Source organism: Lipotes vexillifer, unplaced genomic scaffold, assembly GCF_000442215.2.
Source record: "Lipotes vexillifer unplaced genomic scaffold, Lipotes_vexillifer_v1.1 scaffold666, whole genome shotgun sequence".
Lineage (NCBI taxonomy): Eukaryota > Metazoa > Chordata > Mammalia > Artiodactyla > Lipotidae > Lipotes > Lipotes vexillifer.
This window is the reverse complement of record NW_006787408.1, coordinates 3,423,562-3,437,101: the sequence shown is the minus strand read 5'-3', so window position 1 is coordinate 3,437,101 and position 13,540 is coordinate 3,423,562. Positions and strand designations below refer to the sequence as shown.

Sequence of the window (13,540 nt, the reverse complement as noted above, 5' to 3'; positions counted from 1 at the left end):
GACTGTTTGGTTTTTAAATTATGATACTTCCTTCAAAAGGTTTAAGTGAAAGATTAAGAAACCTTTTGTAAGTGTACCTAGCATGGGGACTGGCATAAGGTAGGTGTTCAGTGTTGCTGCCTACCTTTTTAATGTATTTTTCAAGTTTGGCATTTGTTTATCCATATAGACTTCAGCCATGCTGTGATTTTTTTTAAATGTTTGTGTTTAAAAACAAAAAATCCAAATGGGGGGTGGGTCATTATGTTTTGCCTCTATTTTTTAATGTTTTACTCAATGCTTTTTAATTCTACTACCAGAAAACAAAGGAGAATTTTCCGTTGTGCCTGCCTATCTGCAACATACTTTACAAATAAGGTATCTTTAGTAGTGGATTGACAGTAACTAAACCTTGTTTTAGTATTTGCTTGCTTCTAAACTATTGCTTTCTGTATAAACTACTCAAAAGGTGGTTATCAGGGTTCCTGTTTTTCTAACTACCTTTTAAATACTTAAGGAAAGATTGCATAGCAAAGCAGAGCCAAGATGAAAACATTTAAGTATAATTGTTACTTGATTATTACAGCTACAAGGTTTTTAATTTCCCAGAGGCACAATTTGTTTACTGTGCATCTTTGACTATTTTAATATCACTGTTATTAGTTCTACAGGAAAATGGAAAACTGGATGGTCAGTGAAGGAAAAGAGTCAAGTATGTTTTAGGTAGGATGAGGGAAGTTAACAGGAATTGATCATCCTAAGAGGGTATTATTACATGTTAGGCAGGCAGTACTAATTAGGAAGAGCTTCATTAGATGTAAGAGTTTAGTCAAAGGTGGGAGAAGATTCATGTGTCTAGCTGTTGAGGCACAATAATCTCCAGAATATTAAACATGGGCTTTGGAGTTTTATTGCAACAGTATTCAGATCATTGCTCGGTATAACTTTGAAGAGGTCAGTATTACCTGAGCCTCGGTTATCTTACCTGTAAAATGGGTGTGATTTACCCAGCTGGTTTCTAACTTTGTTTTTATAATAATGCTAGGTAAAGCACTTAGCATAGTTCCTGGTATTTGCATTAAGTGTTCAATCTATGCTGTTAAATCAGTTATGATCCTTGTAAAATGAGGGAATTGGGCAAAGTTAATATTGGTGCTTTTCCAGTTCCAATTGTTTGAAGTAAAGTTGTTGATAACAAGGTGGAAGGGGAAAACACGTCTTTGGGGTACTTTGTCATGTTACTGATTTTATATTCTTGTAATCTTCATGAAAATCACACAGTAAGCATTACATAATCTTACTCAAATCAGAACTATAATTTTAAAACCTTATCTTCAAATCTTACCTGTATTAGCTGTTTTATATTAGCAGTATCATGGTAATTGATGATTCTTTTTCCAAATACTGTCTGTAGCATGTTTGCTTTCAGATGATTCTAACCTAAACTATCACTGTTGCAGTTAAAAGTGATCCTGGAATATGTAGAATATGAAGTATTTTACCTAGAATTTCTATTAAAAATCTGATGCGTAGCAGAGGCACTGTTGATCTCTACGAAGTGTAGTCTCGTATTTGCAAAGAGAAATGGTTCCTCCCTTTAAAACTGCTGTAATGATAACCTGAAAATAAATCTTAAACTTTTCTCAGTGATATTATGCAGGACAGTGTTTTCTTAAGGGGACATTTTGTTTATTCTACATACTTAGTCTGCTTTGTTGGTAAAGTCCTTGAAATCATTTACCCATGCTGTTTCTATTTTTGCGATACCCAAATCTATTTTCTCATCTAGGTGTTTCCTTATATTTCACACCATGCATGGGTTTCTGGACTTCTCTGTACCTTTCATCATATTCAGTCTCTAGGGTACCAGTCCCTAGTCTGCTGAGCCAGTTTTACAGGCTGAGCCAAAATAAGAAAATGAAATGAGGCACAGTGACGGACTTGGCTTAATCAGTTTTGTGAAAGTTCTGTTTTTTACTTGTCTCTTGGTCTTACTGTTTCAGTTTTTTATTTCAAACCTGGTGCCTGGCTCCTCCCCTCCCCGTTTTTCCTGCTATTTTTAAGGCTGTGTTAAATGAATTCAGAATCCCAGTATTTCAAGAGAAATTTAATGGTGTCCTCCTGTCTCTCGCTACGCAAAAAGTCACCCGCAGAATCACCTGTGAGAGCTTGTTAGAGATGCGGGGGTGGGGGGGTTAGGCCCTGCCCTAGAATCTCAATCAGAATCTTTATTTTAACATTATTTCCTGGTATCTGTATGCACATTAGTTTTTGAAAACTACTACTGTAGTCCTTCTGGTTTTATTTATAAAAGGAAAACTTAACAAATATTCAATTCTTCCTGTGTTCAAAGGGCTGAGAAGACAAAAACCTGTGTTCTGGATATGTTTAAAGTTAGGGGAGACATGATTTGTCACAATGAGTCCTGCAATAAAGAGAGGAACAGGGTCCTTTGGGGTACGAGGGATTAGGCCTAGGAGGACTTCTCAGAGGAGCTGACCCTTGAGGTTTGCCAGGCCATCGAAGAAGAGAATAGCATTTCAAGCAGAAGGGCTAGCATATGGGGAGACAATAGAAGTGAGAAGATGGCCTGTTTGGGATTTGCAAGTATACATCAGATCGTGAGGTTTTAATGAGGTGAGACTGGATTGTAAAATTGTAAATTTTGCTTTTGTCCTAAAGGCAGTGATTATATGTTTTGAATGCATTGCGCCAGATGTGGTTCCAGACATTTCACTCAAGGTAATCACCCTATGTAGGTACCAATATATTATCACCTCCTTATAGACAGAGAATCACAATAAATCAAATGGAGCCAGGGAGAGGAATAATCAATGCAATGATGACAAATAGAGGTCATCTAAGAGCCTGAAAAATCCCCATTGGATTTGGCAACTAGATAACTGGCTAGCTTAGTTACTAAATGCAATTTTTAACTGAAAGGTGCCCTGCACATGTCAGATTAAGATGGTTTTAGGAAAGTATGGGGGTGGAGGTGAGGAAAGAATTGAGTCCACATTACTCTTGAAAGTTTGTGAACGGAAGCAGAAGCTTCGTGGTGTAGTGGACAGTGGGGCACTGGAGTCAGACCTGGATTTGAACTCTGGCTCTGTCACTTCTGTGTGATGCAGAGTAAGCTGTGCTAAACTGTCCAAGGAAGCTTGTTTCCTTGTTCATAAATGGGATTAATACCTACTTCACAGGGTCGTTCTGAGGATTAAATATGTTTGAAATATCTGGAACACAGCAGATGCTCCATAAAATGGAACTGTTAAGCTTAAGGGGACGTTTGTTTTTAAAGATGGTAATGTTTATAGGTTGAGAAGCTACAGCCAAGAGAGTTTGAAAATGAAGAGGGTCTATACGGATGGTAAAGGGTAATTCGTGGTTTTACAGCCTGTTGTGTCTAGTACTCACTCCACTTCTCAAAAGTGACACCCCCAGAAATTCCATCTGGAGGAGTTTAGAAACAATCCTAGGAAGTGGGTGCTATCCAAGGGGGGAAAGTGGCGTAGGGGTGGAGGTGGTGGTGGGATGAATTGGGAGATTGGGATTGACATGTATACACTAATATGTATAAAATAAGTAATAACCTTCTGTATAAAAAAATAAAATTCAAAAAAATAAAGTGGGTGCTGAGGTTGATTTTTGCCTTAAATCTAAGTATGCGTATCAAGCATGAGGTGATTGATTTGGGAAAGGGCTGATGGAGATCCTGGGGCGCTTTAGCCTTTGCAGGCCTCCCTTGGTGCAGACACTTGCCGAGGGCTCTCTGGCGACTCCCGCGCTCTTTAGGTTTCCTTACCACGCATGTGCCTGACGGTCTCGACCTATTATTCCCTCTGCGTGAGGCTTGCTGCGGGCCCTCCAAGCGTGTGCCCGCCTCCCTTCCCCCACATCCGGAGAAGAACCTGGCGGGTGCCCTGCGCTCGTTCAGGAACGGCGGACTGAGGCGCCTCCTGGCAACCGGACGCCAGCCTCGGCCTAGGGAGCGAGGCGGCAGCAATGGACCAGCCAATCATGGCCATCGCCTCTGCCGCAGTAAGGGAAGAAGCGAGGCGGGGCGGCCTCGGTACCGCCTTACTTCCTTGCCCTCCCACCTCCACAGCAACGTTCCCTTCGCCGAGTTCCGCCCCAAGTCCCACCTCTCTCTAATCCCGGGCTCAGGCGCCCCTCCGCTTCTCCCTACCTTCACGTCGGCGCCTGCAGTCCTTTCTTCCCGATCGGTATTTGAGTGCCGCTTTGTTTGCTCTCCTCTTCCCTCGCTCTCCCTTATCCTTCACATTCGCCCTTTGTTTTCTGTGTTGTTTTTCCCCCCTCTTACCTACTGCTAATTGCACTGGACAACTGTTTTAATAGGGTAATTAGATTTCTTTCATTTTCCCCTCTGTCTGCCGAGAGAATGCGTTTGTCCTTCCTTAGTCTATTGGACACGTTTTTGCCCTGCTTCCTACTTTAGTATTTATAAAATATTTGAAAGTATCTTTGTTTAAGTTTTTAAATAAATTTGGGCAAGGGATGTCGAGCCCGTCTTGTGTAAAGTGATTCACCCCTGAAGTGAATTGGAAGTGGGAGATAGGTGAAGTTGAAATCACCTGTCTTGGGCAAAACAAAACAGCAGCTGCCAGTTACCTTCCTTTAGATGTATCATGTTTACTTCTCCCTTCTTCCCACCTCATTTCCTTGGTCCTAGGTAGAGGTGGAGAGCTGTCTCGGCCTGCCTGAAAAAGTTTGATTTCTGTGACTATATATGTGCAACAGAGAAGATTCAGCATAAATCTAATAAAGGGAATGTATAGGAAGAAATTCAGACTTAGCAGTGCGTATGAAACAATGCTTTTTAAGAGAAATGCCTATATTTCATAGTAAAACTAAAGCCCAAGGGTACTTGTAAGTGGATATAAGTTGCTAGACAGGAATAATTAATTATATCCGTTGACTGATTAGATTATTATTTTTAATGCCTTCTTGCTTGAGATAAACCTATATTTTATAGTAATAACAAAAGTATTCTAAATGAAAGTAGAACTCAATATTTTAATGATTTTACCTACTGGAAATAGCACAAAAGGAAAAAACTAAACAACCGTGTTCTGTTGACAGTGAAGCTGAAACAAATATGGGATAATAAGTGGGTGTAAAGTACTTAACTATGGAAGACAAGAGCATCCTTGGAAACTGAAGAATATCAAAATAATCTGCTTCTTAACTTGACAGATGAGATGTTAAAAATAAAAGCTGCCACTTACTGAGCCCTGGATGTGGGTACAGGTTTTACAATGCCTTGTTTTCATGCCAGGACTGGTGCCTTTTTTTGTATTCCTAAGAGGAAGCTGAGGTTCGTGAGGGTTAACTTGCCTAGTGCTCCTAGCCAGTAGCCGAGCTGGAGTTCAAGCCCAAGTCATAGCATATGTAAATCCAGGAAATGGCAGTGTTCAACATTTGCCATATCGCCAGGAATTTGTATCCCAATATCCCATTAATTTGATGACTACATTTTTACCTTGAGCTTCCTGAGCCATAAATCTTAATAACAATTATACTAACACAATTTTGGGTTTATACAACTCTTTTCTTCCTAAGAGCACCAAATTTTGTCACCTCTAATTATTCTCAGGACATCTCTGTGAGATGGGGATGTTTGTTACTCTAATTTACCCAAAGGGGATTTAGATGTTTAAAAAGCACTTAAGATCATAAAATAGTAATTTAAGGAAATATTACAGGCAAAATTTATCATTATGTAGCTTTTATTTTAATTCAGGCTGACCAGTTTGGTACTGGTATCCATTTCTTCAAGTACATGTTTTATAAGTGATATTTAACTTCCAGGGATCACTTCTAAAATGAATAAGCACATTTTATGTTTATTAATAGAAACCAAGCCAGAAGTCATCTTTTGAAAGAGAAGGATGGTGGAGAATAGCATTAACAGTATGTATATTTTCATCCTTTCCTATTCAAAGTATTCTCATTCTTATTAGTATTATAATCAGTCTAACCTGATTAAGTCACTAATACTTAATTTTAAGAAAACAATGGTTCAAATCTACATGGGCCTTAAAAAAAATCTATGTGGGCCTTATTTCATATTTATAATTTTAGTATCAGCATATGACTGAGAAACTAACTTTAAATTTTGAATGCAGTAAAAGCTTGGAAGTAAAACAACTCTAGGAATCCAGGTGTTTTACAGGATATCTTGATAAAGTCAACCTAGTTTATGACCTTGGTGAGATTACACAAGGAAGAAAAAGCATGCATTCTGGAAATGTGTTTGATTTTGGTTGTTATCTTACTTAGATAAGAAGTAAGAGTCTATGATAACTTTTGTTAACATGATCAAAAGAAAGATGACTGGAAGATCTGCCTCTCAAGATACATTGTTTCTATATGGCAGAAATATTTTCTGTTCACACCTTTCTATAACAGAGGGGCCTCAGGAGCCAAAGCCTCCTTGGAATTGAACTAATTTTAATGGTAGAACTGAGCTGAGTGCTCAGTGGGAAGATGGCCACAAAAGCAGCAGCAACTAAACTGTCAGGTCTGGCCATTCAGCCATACTGTGGTTGTGATTTGAAAGTACCAAACCTCTTATGGGACTAATTAGGCCATGTGTTCTGCCAATTCATCCTCAGTCTCGTGTTATTATCCTTTAGCTTCCCACTTGAGGGCTAGAAAGAAACACGTGGTACCTACTAAGCAGAAGTAGGATAACTTCTGTTTAGTCACGAAGCTTATCCTGAGGGGTCTCATGAGAGGCCTGACATTTACAGTCAAATTGAATCTCAAGTTTAAGTATCTCTGAAGCTACTTTTTAAGAAGTTAAAACTTCAACTATGGCCGTAACCCATTTGCTATAATTTAGCAATTGTCTCAGAAAGGAAATCATTGTGATTGTCTTGAAATATTGTTCTGGCGGGAGTGTTTACTCTATTTGATAGAATCTTATTAAACTGTAAACCAAAGAGAAATGCTACTTAGGAGTGACCTTTGCAAGAATGATGCTTTAAGAGATGTTAACCATTTTACACACTGACTTTAAAAAATGATGTCAATTCTCCACAGAGCACTCCTAATCCTGGCACTTACCACTTGAAAACTTTTATTGAAGAATCTCTATTAAATCCAGTGATAGCAACATACAGTTTTAAAAATGAAGGAAGGAAAAAACCACCTCTTCTGCAAAGAAACGATCTGGTACTAAATGACCTTCCCCAGTACATGCCTCCTGACTTCTTGGACTTGTTAAAGAAGCAAGTGGCCACCTACTCGTTTAAAGACAAACCACGGTCACACCCCAGCACCCTGGTTTACAGAGATCAGGTAAAGCACTTCTAGCAGCTGGCTTTGTATGGGAAAGCTACCAAGAGGCCCTGAGGAAAATATTCTCTATACTTAGAGTGTATCTTCCCCAGGAGAAACTGAAAACCTGTAGAATGCCTTATTTCATCCAGAAATCAAACAAAGGGCTTTCTCATTTGCAAATATATCCAGCAAGGTGTATCTCTGTGAGACCTCCTCAACCTAAAGTGAGTGCATGGGGAAATTTTTTTTCCCTCGCTGGGAACTGTTGGCAGGATTCCCCTGACTTGGGGTCTTATCTGTGATGGGCCCATGCTTCTGGTCTCTTCAAGCATTGATATGTTGTGCCCTCTTCTTTTAAAGAGAAAACTTTGCCTTTCAGTCAGTAGTCCTCTTATTAGAGCGTGAGTATAACTATCCACCATAGGGAAGCTTTTGCAAGAATTTCTTGTAGAAATGAGCACCCTGGTACCAGGAGGGTCAGGGTGTACTCTCAGCTCCGCCAGTTCATGCATCACATTGAGAATACAAAGAACTGCTTGCTTATAGCTCTGGGCTAGACTCTTCTGAGGGAAGATGTTCCTGACTTGGAAATATTTAAATAACAACACAAGAGCCCATAGATCAAGTACTGAGATAAGTAGTGTAAGAGGAAATGCCAGGGGGTGGGATTGAAAGTCTGGAAGGCTCCCTGGATTGAGTAGGACTCAAGCTGGACCTTGGATAGCATATGACATTTGTGTGGCTCTTAATGGTTTGCTGTGAGCTTCCACATATATTCTAGTAGTTTGTCACAGGCATTCTGAGATAGGCAAAACGGATGTTAATCCCCATTTTGCAGATGAGAAAACTGAGGTGAATAGAGATGAAGTAACTGGTTCTGAGGCACATAGCTAATAAAGAGGGGAGGCAGTACTTTTAACGGAGGGCTTCTGAGCCCCAGTTTGGTGCTTTTCCAGTCTACCTTGCGCCTCTGGCCTTGAATGAGGGGCAGGGTTTCAGGGGGTGGAACCCAAGGGAGGCGTTTCACGGGAGGGGCAGAGCACTGTCTGGGGCCTGCCCAAGGGCCAGAGTTGGGACTTGGGCTTTGGTATTTGGGACTTTGGGCCTTAATATCTCCCATTTATAAAGGAGCTAATAATAGTATCATTCTTCACCACCTTATCAGAATAATATGGTGATAACCTGAGAAGATGCATTGCCACAGGAGGTTGAATTAAATGGAAGGGGTGTGTTAGTAGAGTGGACAAGGGATCTGCAGCAGGATGAGCATGTGTTGTATCCAACCGTGAACGCTTCCTGCAGCTTTGCAAATTATAGCTTTGAAACAGGACAGGATGATAAACGTTCACGGGATAAATCTTACCCCGTTAGGTTCAGTGGCTGAATACAAACACTAAATTAGACTTTTATGACTTGGTATCAGGTAACCAGGCAACGTGTGAAATTGTTCTGGCCACCTCCAGTACAAAATCATTCTTCTTAGCCTCCCTCGCCATTTACTTCTCTTCTGCTTCCTCTCTTCTGGCTTTTAGAGGTTTCTAAGGGTAGGCCCAGGCCCACTGCTGAAAGGAGAAAACATAGATGGTTGGTATTAGGCAAAATTTAAAGCTTTAAAAGACCAAAAGAGTGTGGCTTACCCAGAGGGATGGATAAAAACCTTCTGAAAACATACTTTTCCTGTTTCTTTCCTTTCTTTCTCCTCTCTCTCCCTGCCTCCCACAAAGGCTTGAGCTCCAGAAACTGGAAGAATTAAATGTTTTCCTAATTTTCTGTTTCAAAGTCATATAATAATATATTCACGAGAGGAGAGCTATTCAGATGTAACCCTGTTTAGTGACCAATAAAATTCATAATTCTGGTAAAGCAACTATACTCCAATAAAAATTAATTAAAAATATGAAAGAAATCCCTGCCTACTCTAAGGCTGTACACATATTCTCCTATGCTTGCTTCTAGAAGCTTTATAGTTCTATCTTTTGCATCTAGGCATATGATCCTGCTTGCATTAAAGTGTATGAAGTGAAGGAGGAGAAAAAAAATTCATAATTCTGTTTCTTTAAAAATTATTATTATTTTTTAATTTATTTTGGCTGTGCTGGGTCTTCGTTTCTGTGCGAGGGCTTTCTCTAGTTGTGGCAAGTGGGGGCCACTCTTCGTCACGTTGCGCGGGCCTCTCACTATCGCGGCCTCTCGTTGCGGAGCACAGGCTCCAGACGCACAGGCATCAGTAGTTGCGGCTCACGGGCCTAGTTGCTCTGCGGCATGTGGGATCCTCCCAGACCAGGGCTCGAACCCGTGTCCCCTGCATTAGCAGGCAGATTCTCAACCACTGCACCACCAGGGAAGCCCCCCCATAATTCTGTTTTTTTAATAGCAGAACTCAGTAAAATAATAATTGGAATTCGAGGTAGATACAGTATACATTATTGTTATTTATTAAGATAGAACAGTGTTCTCAAGAGTCATAATTTTTAATAGACTATTCACATTATACCTTGTTAGTGCTGTTCTTCATTTGTAAGAAAGTTTTTACTATTTTTAACACCTTTATTCTGAAGCATGTAACTCAAGAGGAGAATCTATATCAAAGAATCATATGTGCATAGATATATTTATATTCACATTTGAATATGTATGTGTGTATACTCATCTATATCTGGCTCTTTCCAAAGAGTATTTGATGTAGACCTACAACTTTTACAGTCATTTTTTTCTTATTAGAGAAATAATATTTTTATTTTAGAATATGTGTACAGAAGTGGGACTTTTCTCTCCATTATATAATTTTATGACCTGCTTTTTCCCAGTGTTGCAGTCATCCCAGTAACCCCTGTGTTACTCCACCTTATTTCTGGATGATTTTAGCTCCCTTTGCACCCTGTCACTGTTTTCCACTTACTCCTGTCATAATTTCAGTACACGCGTAGACGATGATTTTCCAGCAATCTGGCTTCTCAGTTTCTTGAGAGTTCACTGCACTTCAGCCCTCACTCCTTAAATTTTTTTCAACACCAATCATTTCTACCCTCCTTAATTTCAGTTGCATGCATCCCACTCTGTTCACTCTCCCCTGATCTTCTGCCTTACCCACTCTAGTATCCCAACCTCAACAACTTTTCTGTTCCCACCCAGTCTACAATCCATTGATCTCACTGTTGCCCGAAAAATGAGTTTGCCTCCTTGGTGGGTGTCGAACCAAAAGATACAACTAAGCCAAAGAGAGGGAGGAGGAAGGATTTATTACTTGCAGCGAGTTAGGAGAAAACAGGTATCTGTCCCAAAGCAGTGTCTCCCCAACGGCAAAATTGGGGAAGTCTAAAGCTAAAGGTACATGCATATTCATGAGGGGGCTTGAGCAGAGGAGAATTCAGCGTAGGATCAGGGCAATGGTCGACAGAGTCCAAGCTTTAGTTGATTGAAGTCAGGAGGGTCAGCCTCATCCTTCTATCCTCCACCTGGGTGGAGGCCTTAGTTCCTGCAGAACTCAAAGCCTGTATCCAATTGTTACGTATGTCCCTTGAGGAGGAACTGGGACTCTGTTTTATTGCTGACCTATTGTTCCTTGACTGCTTTTCCTTTGTTCCTTCATTTCCTCACTTCCCTTAAGATCATTAATTATCGAGGCCAGGCTTAGATCACAGAATGGCTTAGGCCAAAAATGGCTTCTCTTATGTCAGGAAAGCCATGCCTCGTTCTCCTTCTCTGGGGACTCTCTACCCTATCTGCTTATACTACCACCTTTCATTGCCTATCAACTTTCAGTGCTTTCCTTCCTTTCAAAGCTTAAGTTAATCATTAGAGTTACTCCCTGCACATGCCCTCAATTCCCTGACCCCTGATGGCTCATCTTACTTGTTTGGCAAAGCCACAACCCTGGTCACATCTCTCTTCGAACTTTGAACCTGCATCTGTGTAGCTAAATGACTAGTCTCATTTTAAATTCTTCACCTCCTGTGGGCCCAGAATGGACTTCCCTAGTCTGTTTACTCTCCCATTCTCCTGGGTAGCTTTCTCTCACATCTCCCCTCTTTCCAAACCCCTGACACCTCCTCCTCAATCCTCATTCTTGTTTTCCTCTTCTCAGCCTTTTGGCCGGTTCAGCCTCTCTTCCCTGCCCTCTTCCTGTTGGAACGCCAGGCACACAACACGTCTTCCCTATCTACACTCACTCCCCGCTGATCTGATTCAGTCTCAAGGCTTTGAACACCAGTTATTTGTTTATGATTTCTGAATGTATATCTCCTGCCCAGCCTTCTCTGTTGAACTCCAGACTTGTATATCCAACTGCCTTTTTGACTTCTCCATTTTATGTAGAAATTTAGGGTTTCTCACCCTTGGCACTATTGACTCTTGGGTCAGGATAATTCTCTGTGGTAGGAGGCAGTTCTGTGCTTTGTAGGATGTTTAGCACCATTTCAGGATAATTAGATGCCAATTAGCAATCCCCTGCTCCCAGTTGTAACAACTGAAACTGTCTCCAGACATTGTCCAAATGTCCCCTGAGGAAGGGGGGAACCAAAAACCAAAAAAACACTCCTGGTCGAGAACCTCCGGGTTCAGGCTTTGTGATAGTCGGTGTGATCTCTGAGTGGCTGTTTTCAGGGCCAACAGGTTGATGGTGGATAGGCTTCATTTGTGACCTCATCTCTTGTGTCACCCCTCACTCTCATCCTGCCCCACTGGCCTCATCCTGGCTGCTTCTTGAATTTGCTACTTCCACTCTGACCTCAGGGTCTTTGCACTGGATGTTCCTTCATATGCTCTTATCCCAGACATCTGCATGGCTTATCCCCTCTCCTTCAAGTCTTTGTTCAAGTGTCACCTTCTCAATGAGCCTAATTTAAATTGGCCACCTGACACTCCTGACCTTCCTACCCTGCTCTTTCATGGTTTCCATAGCACCTAGAGCCCTCAGTATACTATATAATTTATTTGCACTTTGCATTTATTATTTGTTGTCTGCCTCCTTCCGTGAGAGTGAAGCTTCATGAGGACATGAATACTTACCCGCTTTGTTCACTGATACATCTTTGCCTCTAGAACAGTGTCTGATGGTTAATATTTGTTGAATGCATGAATGAATTAATGATTGCTTACATTTCTGAAATCTGACTCGGCCTTACTCATTTTGGTTCCTTGGATGTGTGATTATCTTTGACTGTGTGTTGCTTGTTCCCACTGAAAGGTTGTTTTCATGAATTCCCTAAGATGAAAGCCTTTTTCCTTCAGAGAAGGTTTGCTTTTGGTTCTGCTAATACTTAGGGGAGCTACCAGTTTGGTGCCACTTGAAATACACTGCTTATGTATTCTTGGATCACTCTAGTGATGGGCATTTGGACTGAATCCATGAAAGGAACCAGCCCACGGTTACAGTCTCTCAAGGATGTGTTTCTTCCCCCTCTCCCAATTCTCCTTAGCACCAAGACAACTCTTTTTGCAGTCCCTAGCATTGGGGTGAGGTGGTAGGTTTGCTTTCAGGAAGTCCCCTTTTAGGGCCTCCAACTCCTGTTGGTAGGACTTCCATTAAATCAACAACATTGATGGTCCAGGCTTTGACCTCTGGATCCTTCTAGGGCTCTGAAGTTCACTCAGACCCAGCTCTGTTCCTCTGCTGAGTTTAGTCTGGACCAGCATACATCCTCTGAGCAAAACTGGGCCATTTGCCTGTCTGGTTTCTTGCTATCTCTTGGTTTGGGGGGTTTATATTCCTTATTGTCATCAATTTCATATCTTTTTAAAAGCTCTTATCTATTTTTAATATTTCAACTCCCATTTCTAGTAGTTGTCTGCAGTGGGAAGTTTCATCATCCAAATAACCTAGCCTGCCATTAGCAGAAAGCAGAACTCTTTTTTCCCCTTGGAAGTATATTGTGAATCCTTTCCACACGATCATGTATTCTCTACATCATTTTAAATAGCTGCATAGTATTCTACTGTAAGGACATAACCTAATACTAATACTGCATATTCAGTCATTTCCTGCTTTTAGTCAGAGAGTGGAGTTGTTGAGGAAAGGGCATGTAGATGTCTAAGTCTTTTGAGATGCATTGCCAAAATGCCCCACGGAAAAATTGTGCCCTAGTTCCACTCCACCTTGCAGAGTATAAGTCCAGGACCATTTAAAATGCACTGTTTATGTTTTCAACTGGAAACCTGGATCCAGTGATTTAAATGGGAAAGTTTAAAGCGTAAGCTTGAAATCAACATGGTAGGGGAGTTTCAGAGCAGCCCAAAGTCAAATAACAGTGCCAGA

General features: G+C 40.9%; 1 protein-coding gene across 1 annotated transcript in view; it reads left to right on the top strand.

The window, feature by feature from the left end:
• Positions 1 to 3,999: 3,999 nt before the first annotated feature.
• STPG4 (sperm-tail PG-rich repeat containing 4) overlaps positions 4,000 to 13,540 on the top strand; it is a 44,282-nt gene continuing 34,741 nt past the window's right edge. The window contains 3 exon segments of the mRNA XM_007459992.1: positions 4,000 to 4,020; positions 5,857 to 5,913; positions 7,048 to 7,305. Of these exon segments, the coding sequence (XP_007460054.1) occupies positions 4,000 to 4,020; positions 5,857 to 5,913; positions 7,048 to 7,305 (336 nt within the window).